Source organism: Molothrus aeneus, chromosome 1 (genome assembly GCF_037042795.1).
Source record: "Molothrus aeneus isolate 106 chromosome 1, BPBGC_Maene_1.0, whole genome shotgun sequence".
Classification (NCBI taxonomy): domain Eukaryota; kingdom Metazoa; phylum Chordata; class Aves; order Passeriformes; family Icteridae; genus Molothrus; species Molothrus aeneus.
Window position 1 is genome coordinate 9,127,873 of NC_089646.1, and position 18,819 is coordinate 9,146,691.

The 18,819-nt window shown below is 43.2% G+C and overlaps 1 protein-coding gene across 1 annotated transcript in view; it reads left to right on the forward strand.

The window, feature by feature from the left end:
- Positions 1-6,921: 6,921 nt before the first annotated feature.
- The window catches only part of UBE3C (ubiquitin protein ligase E3C), a 73,590-nt gene continuing 61,692 nt past the window's right edge, over positions 6,922-18,819 (forward strand). Inside the window, exons 1-2 of the mRNA XM_066551150.1 lie at positions 6,922-7,061; positions 18,201-18,254. Of these exons, the coding sequence (XP_066407247.1) occupies positions 6,996-7,061; positions 18,201-18,254 (120 nt within the window). The 5' untranslated portion in view covers positions 6,922-6,995. The remainder of the gene's footprint in view (positions 7,062-18,200; positions 18,255-18,819) is intronic.

Below are 18,819 nucleotides of genomic sequence, written 5' to 3' on the forward strand. Positions count from 1 at the left end.
ACAACAGCTAGATGTGTGCTCGCCCATAGCACACATGTTTCTCTCAAGATAAAATCAACATGTTGGAATTGCTAGGAATGCCAATTTTTTAAAAACTTATGTTTAGGGAAAGCTTCCAGGTGTATCAAAGGTGAGCCAAAGATAGAAAGGTAAATATGAAGTTATGTTTGTGTTCACTTGAAGGTAATTGTTCTTTAAAATTGGACTTTCAAAATCCATGAAGAATGTAAGAATCCGGAATGCTCCCTTCCCATTAAAATAAATAGTTTGGGTTTTAGGCAGACTTGAAAACGATGATCCTAATCTTTACTATTTAGCTGACCATCTTTGCAGCAATAGCATTTGAATTAAACATGTTTATATTTTTAAACCCTAGAAAACAAAACAGAATTCATGGTTAAGTAACATTTGCCAAATAACATCATAATGCCTTACAACTACAGCTCTAAAACTACAAAAAGCCCTTATCCACAGTGCTCCTCAGGAGACTGGATTCTGAAAATAAAGGATCTTGCTCCATCAGAAGCTGTGAATGAAGTGTAGGCACATCTGGGGGGCGAAATTTTGCAATGTAGCTATTATAAAGGAGCTGAGACTATAGGCTAATAAATTTTTCATCTTAGAAACTGTGGATATAAGGTTCCTCATCTCATCATCTCAACATGTCTATAGAGGAGTAAGGTGTCAATACTGAGAAAGGAACCCCTTGTTTGACTTTTTTACTTCCTTAAGAGCAGGGACAGTAGGCAACCAATAGATATTTGTAAGTTTCTGATGGAAACCCCCAAAATGTCACTGAACCAAGTCAACAAAACACAGAATGATGGCCCCACACTGGAATCCAAATGCATCACTGTTGTTTGCTGATGTGATTAGCTCTGTGTGGAAGGGGTTAACAGTAAGTTTGTTAACTAAAAGAGTGAGAAGAAGTTGAGAAGTAAGAAGAAACTGATAAAGAATTTTTTTTTAAAGCTGTAATTAAGGAGACTGAGAGAAGAAAGAAGAACTTAGCAGTTAGATGAAACATTTTTAGAAAGTTAATTAAGTCACTATAACTTCTCACCAATAGTATTATGTTAATTTATTGTAACCAATAGTAAAAATTAAAAAAAAACAATTACAAAGTGTATAAAAATCAACCATATTCAATAATAAAGTATTACTAACTAAAACTACTTATAATCTCTACTTCATGTCGTAACCACCTCAACAGCAACAGCTCTGTAGCACAGGATGGAGCCTGTCCATTTTTCAAAACTGGGCCAAAGCCTTGAACAGTTGTTTTGGTAATGTAGATGAGCCTTTAGGTCTTAATAGTTCCTACAATTACTGCTGAATCTGGCCTTGGCTCAGGAATAAACTCCTTGTATTGAAAAGATTTACTATCCTAACTATATCTGTATCTCAATTTAATGAAAATGTTAAGGATAATTTGATGGTCTCTTGCCAGTGTAATTTTAAATAAAATGTCTTCATTCCTTGGCAGTGTCTATTGGCACTCAGGTTTAACTAAAGGAAGTGCTTAAGTGAAGTGCTTTTTACATTACAGTCTTGCCAGTATCTTCTTTGATAGAATAGATTTAATTTTCAGTGTTTTACTCAGAGTAAATAAATTAAAAAAAAAATTACCTCCCACCATCAATCCATATGGTTGCAAACTTTACTAAAAGCATTACTAAAAATCAGATATTGGCCTATCACAGCATTTGGACTAATCTCAAGCCTCATCTCTTGTAAATTAAAGCATTTCTAACTTATTTACTGTTCATTTTTTATGCACTCTTGTAAAAAATCTTTCTGTACCTTGGGAAATAATGTAGGACATAATGAGGCGCTGTCAGTGCATCTTAGATTTTCATCTGACTTCAGCAAGTCAGCAAAAAAGTTTAGGACACTTTATTATAATTGCATAGGGAATGGAATGTAATGGTGAGGTGGTGACAATTTGGCCATCATATCCTACAGAACTGAGCAATTGCCAAATACAGTCTTGATTGTTTACCCTGTCTAAATCAGGAATGTGTGTACAGAATGAGGCCAGAAGGACAATGCATCAGAACTTAAATTGTTTGGGGATAGTCTGAGAATAGAAAAAAGATTGTAGATATAAAACAGCGCTCATTAAAAGGGTAAAGTAATATTTATTTTCCTCCTAAAATTTAAGTGCCATTGATTTGTTTTAATATGCAGAAAGAGTATTTACAAACATAAAAAAATCTCCCTGGCAGAGGCAGAGTGTGCTGCTACTTACTTTAAGGTACCAGGAGCTCATAATTTTAAAAGTTTGTAAGCCACCTCCGTAATGTTATCCTTGGCACCCAGCACAACAACTCAAGATCTTTGTCACTGTTGGGAAGGAATAATTTTTCTTGTTATTATTGTTTTCTTCTGCTCAACAAGAGACATTCAGAAGTGTCAACAAGAGACTTTCAGAAGATGGCTTTGCTCTGAGCCACTCACAGTGAAAAAGGAAGATCTTACAACAGCCATATGGGCACCACAGATTTTTCCTGTCCCTTGGCACCTAGAAGCAGGCCCTAGAGACACCCTACAGATGAGTTTCTCTGTAATGTGGATTGAAACACAATTTACCCATGTTTTCTACAACTGTCACTACCTTTGTGTTGCTGTTTTAATTTCTATGGTGTGCATTTCCAAGAAAAAGATGGTATTTGCACACACTTGGGAAACTTGATTTCAGGAGTGAAGAAAATGTTGAGGAATGACATCTTTTTTAATAGACTGCATCTGACAAACAACTGGACCAAGTCATCTGTACTTGGGAGCAGTGTGTACCCATGTGTGCAGAGGCAAAAAGGTATAATCACAGGGCAGAGAACTGTGACCAGGAGAACACAAAAGTCTTGTGGAATGTGCAATAAAGAGATGAAAAATATGGGAAAGATTGCAGCAGGTGAGGCAGTGGGTAAACAGCACACGCACAAGGGCAATATTCCTACATGCTTGTCTGTGTGTGTTTGTGAGAGCCCTGGATTGCCCTGAACAGCCACATCTGGGGTCCTCACTCACTCACTCACTCACTCACTCACTCACTCACTCACTCACTCACTCACTCACTCACCCCACTGCTCATCGGCCCCTCTAGGCTCAGGTGTACCTGTCTCCAGCCCTTCCTCCTGGATGCACCTTGGGCTACATCACAGCACTGTCTGGCCTCTCAGGACTCATCCATTCACCCTGCCTGGGGCTGAACCCTGTGTCACCACTGTCAGGCTCTGCCCTCCCTCTCTGGATCCTGTGGAATTATGTTCTGACCTCGGAGGGCCTGTGCTGGGGGCATCCACTTTGCTTCCTCCATGGAACAATGTGTTCTTGCTGCCCCCTGAGAATATTAAACCAGTCCTGGCCTTGAGGGACATATGCAAATCATAGAATCACAGAATGGCTTGGGTTGGAAGGGGCCTTAAAGATTATCAATCCCCCTGCCATGGATAGGGACGCCTCCCACCAGGCCAAATTGCTCAGAGTCCCACCCAACCTGTCCCTGAACACTTCCAGGGATGGGACAGACATCCACAACTGGGCAGTCTGTTCCAATGCCTCACTGCAGGTAGATAGTTTGTGGTGATTGGGAGTGGGGCTGTGGCCCAGCCTCATCCCCAATGGGCACAACTATGAGAGCACTGCAGAGCAGGTGAGCAGCATTGACAGCAACGAGCCATGGAGTGCTCAGGTGTGCTGATCAGCCACCAAAGGGAACAGAGGGTACACAGGTGCAATGCATGAACATGAGGGATAAATTGTTGAGCTAGTGAGCAAGAAGGACAGACATTTGTGGCTTTCTGGTGTGATATAATACTGCTCTGTATGGGTTTGAAGCTTTCTGAGATTGTATGGTGGCACTCTGTGTATTGTGGCTGTCTTGACTGCAACAGATGCTGTGGCATCTCACCATCCTCAGTGAAAAGAGGTTTTTTTCTAGTATCTAATCTGAACCTACTCTTCTTTGGTTTAAAGCTATTCCCCCTTATCCTGCCACTACATTCTATGGTAAAAATGTTCTTTCTGTCTTTCTTGCGGGCTCCCTTCAGGTACTGGAATGCCACAATGAGGTCACTCCACAATGTTCTCTTCTCCAGGCTGAACAATCCCAATTCTCCCAACCTTTCCTCATGTGGGAGGTGCTTCATCCCTCTAATCTTCTTGGTGGCCTCCTCTGGACTCAACCCAACAGGCTGATGTCCTTCCCGTGCTGGGGATGCCAGAAATCACCAAGACTTCTCAGACACTCATCACTTGGGCCTGTGCCATTTACCAACCACTTCTGCAGAAGGTAACAGCCAGGGTCAGTAGAAGATCTTGTGTCCTGATACTGGAGCTGGAACATGTCAAATATGTATCAGTGAAAACCCTACTTCATAGAAACTCTGCTCTCTGCAGTTTGATGTTTCTTTTGCTTCTTACCTAAGGAGAGATTGCATCCCTAAGCTGTCTTTGCTACTGATAAAGATGGCACAAACTCATAACCTAACAGATTGCTTCTGTGCTAATGAAAATTAATTAATTAACTGCTAGGGACACCTAGACTAGTCCTTTTTTTTTTTTTTTTGTAGGAGACTGATAAACTTTATCAAGGCCGAAGTCAAATTGAAAAGAATCTTGTCATGTTGGAAAAAAACTTAACTATCATTTCAATACAGACTGGTGGGATATTTCATCAGCAATGCAATGTGTTGAAACTATGAACAAACATTTGACATGGCATTTCACAATATCCTAAACCCCATCTGCATTTGAAAACAGTATTTAAGGAGGCCAGGCTTGCTTGTACTGAGACGATGTTATCTGGGGAAATGCCAGGCTAATGCTTACTCTTGCTAAGCCCTCATTCCCTTATGAAAAGTCTGAAATTTTAAAACTTAGACTCTTCTGAATCTTCCAAATCCAATGAAATCTGAACAAATATTTCATTTTCCAGTCAGCTTGACAACAGTTAAAGAGAGCATTGTGCACTTGGTATGAACAGCTGCAAAGCACATACATCCTCTCCTGACATGGGTGCTTGCCATTTGTTTGCTGTGATATGCTGATGTGAGAATTCATGAGCTAGAGCTTGTGAAATCAAATTTCCACTGAAGGGAATGAAAGCTGGATTTGGCCACCTGTATTTATTTACCATCTTGAGTTGCAGACTGAGTAACTGCTTTTTGTTACTGTTGTTGTCTGCACCACCTCTGTATCTGGAGGGATGCAGTCACCCTGCTGAAAAAATGGAGAATGGGCTAAGAAATGTAAAGTAGCCTCAGGTGTAGTTTCACCTTTCTGGTCTGCTGCTTTTACATTACAGCCTTTTTCTCTTTCCACTCCTCATCAGCTGAGCCCACCTCTATCATGTGTATTTTCCCAAGTGTATTGTCATGGCTACACAGAAGCCTGTATTGGTGTGTTCAGTCTTCACCCTGATCAAGAAGCCTTTGCAATAGGGCCATGTCCATATCTTCATAGAGAAGAAGAGGTTCAGGAATAACCTGGTGGCCAAGGCCGGTGGCATCCTGGCCTGGATCAGGAATGGTGTGGCCAGCAGGAGCAGGGAGGTCATTCTGCCCCTGTACTTGGCACTGCTGAGGTCCCACCTCGAGTGCTGTGTCCAGTTCTGGCCCCTCAGTTTGGGAAGGATGTTGGGATGTTTGAGTGCATCCAGAGGAGGCAACAAGGCTGGAGAGGGGCTGGGAACAGAAACCCTGTGAGGAACCACTGAGGTTGTTCAGCCTGGAGAAAAGGAGACTCAGGGGTGCCCTCATCACTCCCTACAGCTCCTGAAAGGTGCCTGTGCTCAGGTGGGGTTGGGCTCTCTCTCCGGCAGCACTGACAGAACCAGAGGACACAGTCCCAACCTGTGCCAAGGGAAGTTTAGGTTGGGTATTAGGAAAAAGTTTTTCACAGAAAGAGTCATAAAGATCTGGAATGGTCTGCCTGGGGAGGAGGTGGAGTCACCATCCCTGGGTGTGTTTAACAAAGCCTGGATGTGGCACTGGGTGCCAGGGTTTAGTTGAGGTGTTTGGGCTGGGTTGGACTTGATGATCTTGAAGGTCTCTTCCAACCCAGTGATTCTGTGAATGCTCTGAATTCTTATCTCTCCCTACAACCCCCTGAAAGGAAGGTGTGGCCAGGTAGGGGTCGGTCTCTTCTCCCAGCACAGGACGAGAGGAACTGTCCTCGACTTACACCAGGGGATGCTCAGGTAGGACATAGGAGGAATTTTTTCACAGAAAAGGGTGACTAAACATCGGAATCGGCTGCCCGGGGAGGTGCAGTCACCGTCCCTGGAGCTGTTTAGGAGCTGGATGTGGCACTTACTGGATGGAGGTGTTTGGTCAAAAGTTCGACTCTGTGATCTCAGAGGTCTTTTTCAACCTTATTTATTCTGTGATATGCTTATGCTACTAAAAGTACAAATTATGTGTACACATATGTGTGCGTAGCAATTGTGGTCCCGTAGCCAAACGACGCTGAGGAGGGCAGCCCTGTGCCAAAGCCCGGCTGGACCCTCAGCTCGGTTCTCGCCCTCAGCGCGGCCCGTCTGGGCATGATGCGGCAGCGCAGCCCCAGCCGGCCCTGCACATCCGTGGGCAGCTCCGATGGATGCCGGGGCAGGGAAGTTTCCCGTGGGGCAGGGAAGTTTCCGTGGAGCACCCGCAGCCGGGAGAGCCGGCGCGGGGCGGGGCGGCGGGCGCGGCCGTGTGTCGGGAGCGCGGGCGGCCGCCATCTTCTCTGCGCGGCCGGCGGGAGCGCTGCCTCTGCCCCCTCCTCCGCTCCCTCCTCCTCCTTCTCCCTCCTCCCACTACGCTCCGCCGTCGCCGCCGGTCAGGAACGGGGCGACCGGGATAGCGAAGGCCGCGGGGAAGGCGGGGGACGGGGGAGCAGCCCCGCGGGGGCGGGCGGGCCGCGGGGCGCCAGCCCGGGGGGTTCGTGCGGCCCCTCCGCTCGCCCTGCCGGCCGGCCGGGCCCCGCTCCCCATGGGATAAGCTGTAAACATGTTCAGCTTTGAAGGGGATTTCAAAACAAGGCCCAAGGTGTCCCTCGGAGGAGCGAGCAGGAAGGTAAGGAGCGGCGCCCGGCCGTGCCCGTGTCTGTGTCGGTTCTGTCGCCCCCCGCCCTGTTATCGGTGCTTTTACTGTCGGGCCTTCAGAAATGGGAGCAGCGATGACTAAGGTTTAATAGAGGGGAAAAACCCTCCCCTCCCGATGATGTGTATCTCTGATCTCCCTGCCTCGCTGTTATTATTATTTTTTGTATAATCAGGCCACACCATCCCAGGCTTGTAGTGTAGTAAGAATTGTGGGAAGCGAGGAAATGTCTCCTTGGCTCGTCCCCCCCCCCCCTCTCCCCCCGCAGGCGATCGATCGATCCCGGGTGCCGCGGCCAGTGGCACCTCCCCGGCAGTCGCTCTCCGGGTCTTCCAGGGGGAAAGGACTCGGAGCCCTCCTGTCATTTCCCTGCAGAGGGAATGTCTGGCGTGGACCTGCCTCGCCGGGGGGATGTGGGACACACACAGCCTCACACAACCCCAAGTGCTGGGGGAGGTTCGTCCACGTGAGCCGGGGCCGCCGGGTTGGTCTCTGTCAGGTTTAGGTTCAGTCAATTTGTCGTGCGCAGGGTTAGTAGCAGTTAATTGTCAGCTCCACCAGACTATTTGATTTCCTCGTGTTTATTGATGGGGAAAGAAGCAGAATGATTTATTCGGATCTTGCTCATTGGGCAGGGTTAGCAAATGTTTAGTCGAGCACTGAAGGGCACAGGACTTCGGAAGAACGACAGAAAGGACAAAGTGTTTTTACAAGTGGCCTGATCTGTAGGGGTCACTTTAATTCACCGTGAAAATACTGAGTCTCCCCGTTGTCATTGGAGATAGCTGTGTGGGAAGCCAATGAGTGTTTCCATTAGTATTTTTGAATTTTAATTGGGTAAAAAAATAAGTTTTTATTACTGTGCAGTAAAAGCACAGTAATAAATGTGCTTTGATCCTTGGAAACTTTTAAGGTTCGGCAGTACAGTGAGGAAATGAGCAAAAATACTGCAATCTGTGATACTAAAATCACAGTGAAGTTTGCATTTTGGCGTTTTGACTTAATACGAAGAGATTGTATACAGAACTGTATTTAGATTATGCAGCTTTTCCTCTGATTCATCTTCTGTTTATCTTAAGACATGTCTGTTCGTTAGGTCACGTAAACTGGCATTACATGAGTCAAAATGCCATAAATACTCCCCAGCTTAAGTAGGAGTTGGCAGAACATGCCCTGGTCCTCAGCTGTACACTTCAGGTACTTGGCAACTTTTGACCCTGACTTGCTCATAGTGTTTCTTGCTGAACATGTTGCCTCCTACAGAAGTAAGCAACCACCATAACATCTTCTTTTACACTTAGCAATTCATGAAAATGTATCAGAATTATGTCTATTTTAATTATATGGGACAAATTTATTAATGTTATGCAGGCATAAATTTCCAAGGACAAATATTAGCATGTAAAGGACTGGAAACTGAAATTGATGCATAACCTTCACTGTGTGCAGCAGAGGTTGTGGTTCATGATGAGATTGATACTGACTGGTGCACAGATTTCATGATTCTACATGGGTTCACTGAAGTGCTTGTGCTGCATCAGTGCAAATCAGTTACATGCAGCTTTGGGCATCATGGTTACACAGACATCCTAGAGTGTCCTTGAAAGAGCTGCTGATTTGCAGAAGCTGTGCACTGTACTAAAGAAAGAATTTATTTAGACAGTAATAAAAATGACTTCTAAATGCAGTTTAGCTGAACTTCTGTGAAAATGTACTACAACAGAGATTGCTGTGGGAAATGTTTGTGGGTTCCATGTGATGCCTTAAGATTTTAGCTTTTGTATTTTTCAAATCCTATACTGCATTAGTGCATAGCTCTAAACTCCATTAAAATGTAGTTAACTGTCTTCACATTTTGGTTAGACAAAACAGTCTGTCTGGGCCTGTTATCCAAAGACACCCTACAGCCTCAGGCAGTGAAAAGTATAAACAAAAGTGATTGGGGGGGGGGGGGGGGGCAAACTGGGGGAATAGGATTCATTACCTGAAACTGTAATTGGAGGCTTAACCCCTGATATGTAAGCAGACCAAACTTATATCTGTCTGAAAAACTCATGACCGTTGTTCATTTTGGGTGTAGCCCCCTGGGGAGGCTTTGTCTGCTCTTAATGTACCTGAAGGCCCTTCATTAAATACATCTGCTTTTATCTTTTAACTTTGTCTGGTCTCTGTTTCTAGGTGAGCCTGAATTAGGCATCATGTGAGTTTCTCATTATTTCACATCATAGGCATGTTTCTCATATGTATTGGCTTCATTTTTACAGAAAGCTGAATTGTAAATTATTTCCTTCCAGCTTTTGGTACACATACAAAAACCCCTCATTTTTTTGACAAATGCCCTTGCCCTCCCAAATGGTGTAAAACTTTAGAAGGGTCAATGCTGTACCTCTGCCATGCTTTTGGCAGCTTGCATGCATGCCTAGTGCTGCCTATTGTGATTCCTTTGGTGGAAGGAGGCATCATTTAGAAACACTGGGGCCATGCAGGCTGCTTAATGCTAAGAATAGCTCTGTACCCAGTTTGGGGAAGTTTCCCGAAGTGGTTGCACCACTGCAGAACAATGACAAAAACCTCCTGTTTGAGGAGCTAGTCAGTGCCAAAGGTGCCAGTGGGGCCTGATGTGAATACAGCTACACCAAAATAGTGGTCAGCAGCACTCTTAGCAGTGTGGTTTTGCTGATGGAACTGAGCTGCAAACAGTGACTGTGTTGGTCACAGCTCACATGTGCTGACACCTGTCTGGCACTGCCATGTGTGTCTGTAGTGTTCCCTTAGGCCTCACAGGGCCAGACTTCAATGAGTTCTATCATTAGGAGCACAATGATTGAAGTAAGATTGGGGGCTTGCATAATTGTGGCAGTTAGATACTGAGTGTAATATGCCTTCTCATCACTAGCTTGTATGGAATTTCTGAATTACAAAACCAGAGAGCTTTGGGTCTGGTTTTGAGCTGTTTGTATCTTATATTCATGTGTGTTATGGTCTGAATTGTGCATGCTCTTGAAAAGCACTTCAGTCCACCCATATCAAGCATCACTTGTTTTTGTTCTAGTCACAGGCTGCAAATTAATGTTCTCAAAATTACTACCTCAGTGACTGATCCTTTCAGAATATTATTGTAGCATTATAATAATGCATTGTACAAAAGTGCAAAAATGTAGGTGGTATTGCCAGTGCTTGAACTTTTCATTTTGTACCTACTTTCAAGGATCTGCTGATTCATCTGGACTGTTGGCCCTGTTGTATGTGTTTGAGTGTGTAGATACAGGATTTTATTTACAATGTGATAATCTAATTTTAGAGGGTTTTATTTATTTATTTTTATTTTTAGTGTCACTTTTAAAACATGGTTCTTTGCTTTATGAGGCTCTTCAAAAGAAATTTTCAAATTTAGTTTAATTGTAACTGGCAAACCACATTTGTGCTTCTTAGGTAAAGTAGCCTCCAAAAATGAGTGCTGTTATTGGAGTTCAATATGAGGACGTCTTGAATCACTCATGGACATTTTGTGCAGGACAGTAATTGTTGCCTGGAAGGCTATGGCTGCAGAGTCTGTGGTGTGTTAGGCAGGAAATGCAGAGCTGTGCATTAAGGGTAGGCTTGGGCTGCAGCTCAGTCTGGCCTCACCCAACCCCACTGTGAGGGGACTGGAGCAGATGGTGCCTTCACCTGGCTGCTTCCCAGCCCATCCCCTGTGTCCTGTGCAGTGAACATATTTCTGCTAGGTGGAGTGTCACCTGGCCTTCTGGGGACAGCTGTCACTGATTTTAGCATGAGGTTGAACACAGCACAGAGTTGGTTTAACCACGTCAGCCTGGCTTGGGACACTCAGGCCTAGTGTTACTTCATTAATTTCAGTAATAATAAGAAAAATTTGAGGTAGCAATGCTTTAGTGCATGCATGCAGGGGATCCCCAGGCCAGTGCTGAGATGTGTAAGGGGCTCTGTAGTTCCACATTGTTTAAGTTGTGAAATGTATGAATGACACCGTGGAAGTCTAATGGGGAAAAATGGGTAAAAGAATATTAAGTCAAATGTACAGTATCACTTGAGCTGTCTAAACCATGCTTTTACAAATCCCAAGATTGTTTAGAATAGAGTATTTTTAAGTTATAATGCATTATGAGATGAAACCCCTCCTTTTTTGGAATTTGTGATACAGATGAGTGAGCAGGGCCACAAAAATGAAAGTGAAAATAACTTCATGGAGTTTAGGGTTCTTTTTGATCTTTGGCTTTTTTGTGGCAGACATAGAAGCTTATTAATGAGCAAATATTGATGACTCCATCTGTATTTTAAAAAGTCTTAGTGATTTCTTTTAATATGGACATTTTACTAATCAGAGATATTAAATTTGCAAAGTTTGTTTATATTTTAATTTAGTAGTTTCTGATTTGCTTTCTTAAATTAGTAGCATGACATTAAACATTAGATTGTTTATATTCCCCCTGCTTTCAGCTGAAGTGCAGAGGTAGAACTCCAGAAGCACCTTGTTTGCTCTTTGTTGTCCACATTCTACCCATGAAATAACTTCTCGTGGAATTAAAATTGAAATTTTAGGAACAGTAGGCTGTAAAATTGCGAGTGCATGGAGAGATCTGCCCATGTTGGGATTGGCTGTTGTGGTACAGATGCCTGTAGGATATAACTATTGTTGGGGCAGGTAAAAATCAGTTTTATTTCTCTCTTACTGATGGATTGAGGAAAATAGGTAATAATTTTAGGAAGGAATAATTCCTCTTTTATTATAACTTATTTGACCCTACACCATGCCACAATGGAAGTGAAATGATGGTAAGGATTTATAGTGTGGGAATTCTAGATTAGAATTACAAATTGAGTGTTTCTTTTTGGATGGTGGGAAAGAATTGCTTTGCTCCCTGCAGACCTTTGTCCTGTCAGGCACATGGTGTAGCTCTGTGGGCAGGTACACACCTCACCCTGAGTCAGCTGGAATCTTGCAGTGTCACAGCCTAAGTCTTGAAATACTCTTGGAATTTCAGATCTGTGGCATGGAAGCATGAGGAGACTGTCATGTTGTAAAATAATGGCTGCCTGTCAGTAGGAAACTACACAGTTAATGCATCCTTGATTCTTAGGCATTTTTTAATCTCTCTCTGTAACAGTTGGAATTCTCCTCATTTGAAAGCAAGCTACAAAAGATGCAGTTGTAGTTAGCTGACAGCAGTGATTGCACTGTTATTTTCAGTTATGTGCTGTTTTTTCAGATTCAAATCAAGAATTTATGCTTTTATAAATACATTTTCCCCCCTTGTTCCTGAGAAAATGATGAGTCACAGAATGGTTTGGGTTGGAAGAGACCTTGAAGATTACCCATTTCCAACCCCCTTGCCTTGGTCAGGGCCACCTTCCACTAGAAATAGCTCACCTACAGCCCTGTGTACAAGATACATCTTAAAAATCATAATAGGGACAAACTGAGCATAAATGTAAATGCAACTTCCTTGCATTTCAGTTGGCCTCTAGAGCCTCCAATCAAATCCTGGTTCCCCCATTTGTGGTTTTGTGGGTACCATGATAGAAGAGGTTCCAGATCCCCCCTACATCCCAGAGTAAATTTCAGGTGAAATTCAGCTGAGGTGTTTTCTGACAAGCACTGTGGCATTGACTTCAGTTAGGCCAGGCTTTGCAGGGCCAAATGCCTCTCCTGGGCACAGTTCACACTCCTTCTTCTGCAGGATTGTCTGCTCTACATAGAAACTTATCTGATGGTTTACATCATTATTAAGAAGAATCACAAACTGGTTAAAAGAGAAGATTTCAGGCTGCTGAACATACTCAGACATGTTCAGTGGAATTTAAATTGTTGAGGTTCAGTTCAAGGCATTGTAAGCCTTTTAAAATGCAAATTTCTTTTACTATTTAGATTAAAGAAACCACTTGGAGTTCATCTTGTCTAAAATAATGTCAGGAGATTGAAACATTGTTGAGAACGTGGGGGATATTTCCCAGTGGCCACATTTATTCTGTAAAAATAAATGTTAAAATTTTTTTCATTTATTGTCTGGAGTTACTGAATACTTGTGTTGAAAGGAATTTTATTCTATAAATTGCTTAGGTCACTTAATTTATTTTGGGAGTTGTTACTGATTTTTATGTGGTTCAAGTTAAATTCAGCTGTAAAGTTGTGTTCCTCATTTTAAGGAAAGAAAAAAAGATTCAAGTTCCTGGATTTTGTAGATGAAAACCACACAAGTTTTTATAATTGTCCACAAAAATTAAAAAAGGTCAAGTGTTTGTTTTTTAAAGAAAATTTCATAAAAAGTCATGCCTTGTACTTTGCATGACCTCTTGTAATGTGAAATATGAAGCATTCTCAGCTACTAACCAAAAGAAACCCTCTTAATTTATAAAGAAACATCAAGCATTTATTAATAATATTAAATTTTTGCTTCAGTGTGTTGTTATTAATTTAAAAAAAAATCTGTGTTTAGCTAGGACCTTAAAATAATTATTCAGTTTCATCTTCACATCTGGGCATATTTAGGTTTTAAATTTATTTGCTAAAATATAGCAAGTAAATAACTGTCCAAGAGTGCTCAATTTCAGATTTTAGGAGTCAACAAATATTAGAAGTGTTGAAGAGGATTTAATTATGTATACATTTTGTTTTTCTGAATCTGGATTTTGAGACAAGAGGGCTGAAAGTTTCTCTCAAGACAAAGTGTTCAAATGCAGAAGGAAAAGAATAATGGTTTCTATATTAGTGTACCTTATTCAGTCTTTGGCTCGGATATGTGAAAGCTAGGAGTTCTGCAAACATACTTCTGCAACAAGAAAGTGTATTTCAGCAAAACAAGGATAAGAAAATGACTTGAATTCAACTTTGTTTCTTCATGATGGATTGAACTGCTGGTTTTGAAGCACTGACATTGACACTGTTCTCTTGTCAGATGTGGCTGTTCCCAGCTGCTGCCTTAGAGCAGTTCTGGAGCTTGGCTGTGATGAACAGCACAGTACATGGGAGTGGATGTCATCCCCATGAACAAATTAACATTTTGGATGTTACTCAGCATTTCTTTGGTGGCAGTCACATGTTTTCTTTTCTTTTCTTTGTACTGTCCTCCATCTGCTTCTCTGTTTTCACCTCTTTCCTCTTTCTGTCTTACCCTCGGAGTCATTTCTGTAGTGTTGCTCTGTGTTTTGCTGTCACTTACTTCTCTGCTTTCTTGTTTCTTTGTGCCATGCCCCACAGAAAACTTCTCAAATGTGGTTTTTCACGGTGCTGCAGCTCACATGCTAGAGCAGGAGGTTGGTTGTCTTTTCTCTCTTGGAGAAAGCATCAGGCTGAAAAGGGACAGCCAGATGTGTCCTACATTGCCTGAAAACTCATGGATGGTGTACTTGGGTGGGCAAGCCCTGAAGGAAAATGACCACATCATAAAAAGTCAGGACTGATTCAGGGAATGGCTTTCACTCCTTTTGAGTTAGGGGTGACAGAATCAGGACAAGCTCAGGCTTTGTTCCCCCTACCTTGTCTGCTTGCCTGCCTTGAAAGAAAGACTCAACACCAGATGCGTGCCTGTCTGGCAGGAGAAGAAAGCCGGTGGCACGAGCAGCCCAGGAGCAGGGCGGGGAGCGGGAGTGAGCCGGGTGGGATCTGTGGGGGTTCCTGTTGTGAGGAGCTCTGGCAGCAGCGGGGTGGGATCTCTGGGGGTTCCTGTCGGGCCCTCTCCTGTTGTGAGGAGCTCTGGCAGCAGCCGGGTGGGATCTGTGGGGGTTCCTGTCGGGCCCTCTCCTGTTGTGAGGAGCTCTGGCAGCAGCCGGGTGGGATCTTTTGGGGCTCCTGGGCCCTCTCCTGTTGTGAGGAGCTCTGGCAGCAGCCGGGTGGGATCTTTTGGGGCTCCTGTCGGGCCCTCTGCTGCTGTGAGGAGCTCTGGCAGCAGCCGGGTGGGATCTTTTGGGGCTCCTGTCGGGCCCTCTGCTGCTGTGAGGAGCTCTGGCAGCAGCCGGGTGGGATCTTTGGGGGTTCCTGGGCTGTCTCCTGCTGTGAGGAGCTCTGGCAGCAGCCGGGTGGGATCTTTGGGGGTTCCTGGGCTGTCTCCTGCTGTGAGGAGCTCTGGCAGCAGCCGGGTGGGATCTTTGGGGGTTCCTGTCGGGCCCTCTCCTGCTGTGAGGAGCTCTGGCAGCAGCCGGGTGGGATCTTTGGGGGTTCCTGGGCCCTCTCCTGCTGTGAGGAGCTCTGGCAGCAGCCGGGTGGGATCTTTGGGGGTTCCTGGGCCCTCTCCTGCTGTGAGGAGCTCTGGCAGCAGCCGGGTGGGATCTTTGGGGGTTCCTGGGCCCTCTCCTGTTGTGAGGAGCTCTGGCAGCAGCCGGGTGGGATCTTTTGGGGTTCCTGGGCCCTCTCCTGTTGTGAGGAGCTCTGGCAGCAGCCGGGTGGGATCTTTTGGGGTTCCTGTCGGGCCCTCTCCTGTTGTGAGGAGCTCTGGCAGCAGCCGGGTGGGATCTTTGGGGGTTCCTGGGCTGTCTCCTGCTGTGAGGAGCTCTGGCAGCAGCAGAGGTGCCCGAGCTGTGGCTGTCGCTGGCGGCAGTCGGGAGGCTCTGGGTGGGAGTTGTCAAACGGGTGTCACTGCAGTAACGCTGTTGTCGTTCACAGCCAGCCACAGAACAACAGCTGCTGAGTTCAGCTCCTTTTCACAGTGCTGGTTGTCAAGGGCCAGTTCAGGGAGGATTTCAGAGGTGACTGCAGTTAACTCTCTTTAAGAAATGATTTTGATAGAATGCCCTTTGCATTGGAAGATTATTTCATGTTTCTTTTAATCTCTTTCCTACTGCAGGTTTGTTTTGTTTTGCACATGCATGGTTACTTTTTAATTTCTGAAGAGGCAGTGTATTCCAGCTTGGTTTAATAACTCTTTAAGGGGATATATTTTTATTGAGTTTATTTTAAATGTGTTCTTTAGTCATAGTTATGATCTGTGTATGTCTTGTGAACATGAGTAACAGTATTATTTTACCCATAGTAATTTGTTAAAGGTGGGATGTACTTATACCTGAGTATTTTATTGTCTTAGGACAATTCTTCTATTTTGTTTAATTTATACTCTAACAAATTGGCATTTTTCTTTGTGAGTACTCAAAGCAGGTATGTGGCTGACTAAAAACTTAACTTTTGTCAGTTTCAGAGTGGATTGGGTTAAAGACTGATGGCTACAAAGAAACACAATTCTTCATCAATGAAAAGCTGGTGATGCACTAAGGATACACTGCCATTTTACATCTCCCTCCCTCTTCAAATGATTTAAAATTGTTTGTTTCTGATAAACCCTCTGACCACTTATTTTCCTTTATTTACTAATAATTTGTGTTGTCTCTCTTTGCTTGTGTTTTTTCATACCATTCTCTTCTCCAGTCACATGTAGCAATTTGTTTTCCCTTTCCTGTATTTTGTTCTGCTTTTTCTTTCTGCTTTCTCTCTGAAGTGTAAGGACAAATTACAAAATGTTTTTTCTAAGCAGAAATGCACTTTACATGGTGCTTTCTGCAGCACAATAATTTCTAAACTGGGACATTTCACCAAGTTCTTTAATGCATCAGGTATCAGCTGTTGAAAAAGTCCTGAAACTTTAAGCCATTTGTTGGTTACTAATTTAGTCCCTTGTTTTGTCTTTGTGTGTGCCTTTCTGTACTGCTTGAGTGGAGATACATCGTCCTTATGCATGGATTTCCTTGAGTTTGTTTGTCCTGTGTTTAACACATGGAGCAAACCCTGTCTTTAGAGGGCAACAGCTGTAGTTTAGTGGTGTCTTTGGCCATAAGTACTGTCTTTAGAGGAAAGATGGTTAACCTTCTGTGGGCTTTTTTTGTTTTTCACTCTCTTGATGGTCTGCTAGAGTATTCTCTATCCTAAAGAAACCCAGAGAATGATGACTTTGCTTCATCTGTAACCTCAGAAAAGAGGTCCTGAAGACCTGAAGCTCGCATTTTTGTATCTGCTGATAGACACTGAAGAAAGTATTCCAGCACAGTTGTTTCAGCTGTACTTAAATATTTTATAAGCATTTGTTTGTCAACTTCAAATTGATTTTTCTGTATTAAAATACAGTACGTTTTCAGCTTGAGTGTTTTTTAATTTCTTAACTTCTCTAGGCTAATATGGGCATACAGAGGAAAACAAAGTTGTCATTTGTGTCAGTGTCAAAAAATGAAAATAGTTTACTTAAATCTGCTGTGTGTTTTAGACTGGCTTTGGGAAGGTGCTAGGGTGTTTTCATCTCCCGTTGCCTGCAGTGGAAACTGAATACTGTGCATCAAAATTGAGTTATTTTGTATATTTCCTTGGAAATTACCCAGAACCATCCAGTAAGGGACTCTTATATATTGTAATCTGTGAGTACTTGTATAAGATTGTGGTTTTAAAGCGAATGCCTGGTTTTTCTGTTGTAATAGTACTGGGTTTTGAGGCCTCATGAATACTTTAGTATTCTTGTCTTTTTCTGTGTTGGTGAGATCACTATCCTGAAAGTTTTGATGCATAGCCTTAATTTGGGTGAAGAGTTCAAATTTTTTAAAGAAAAAATTCCTGCCATTTATGCTGTGTCTCTCTTGACATCTTTTCTGGACAAGCTTTGAGAAAAGGAATAAGTAAATACAAGAGCTTTGTGCTTTTTTGTAAGTTAGACAAAAGCAAGGGGCTTAGGAGCAGGATGTGATTGCTCTGAACGTGCCACAGCTTGCTGTGTGCACCTGGGCCAGGGATTTATGTACCCTCCAGGCAAGGAAAACACTCAGACTTCTGGTGTGATCTGGTGGGACTGGGACCTTATTGTGCTCCAGCTCTGCCATTTGTAAATGGCTGATGTTTGCCAGGGTGATTGGGATGCTGAGAGCACAAACATGGACAGGGATCAGTACAGTTTGCTGCTCTTTGTGGTCCCTTTTCATAGGGACATAACTTCCTCCATCACTGTTCTTCTGGGAGGGCTGAATGCCATGTATTTGTGAGTTCAGAAAATTATTAACACCTACTTTTCTCTATGTTTTATGTGTTATGCATTTGGAGCAATCCCTGAAGTCTGCATTAAATATCCTGAGCACAGCTGAAGTGTGTTTGGATGAAAATGCAGTAGTATCTTTCTTTGTGTCTTACAGGAAGAAAAGGCTTCTCTCCTTCATCGAACTCAGGAAGAAAGGAGAAAACGAGAGGTAAAGTAGCCTGTAAGCGTTTGCCTGCCTGCTGGATTTTCCCTTGGTGTTACATTTACAGTGCAAAGTAATTCTGCTGCTGTCATACTTAGTTCAGCAATGTTTTCTTTCAGTTTGCAGGTTCTGTATAGTCTTAAAGTATACTTTAATTGGCAAAAGAATTTGAGTGCTTTAAACTGTTCCTTAGAAGTGCTTTTCATCTCAAAAGAAGATAAGCATGCACTGGGTGTAAAGGGAAATTTCCCTTTTATTTTGGTGTTTATTGGATCTAGTCTTTTTTTGAGAAAAGATAAGGATTTGGCTAGTAAATGGCAAATTTTACCTTATTCATAATCTATTCCTATGGGTTAGTCTCAGCAAACTTTCTTCTGCTCCTGGTTCTGCTATGGTTTCTTGGCTGACCTTTGTATTTCACTTCCCCAGTGTGTACCTCACTTCTGTGAAGGTGAAATCAGAACAGTGATTCTTGAATTCTTTGGAAAGAATTAAATTAAATACTAAATTTCTTGACTTCTTTGAAAAGAATTCAAGAAAGCTCAAGTGCTTTGAAATCACCTGATAAAGA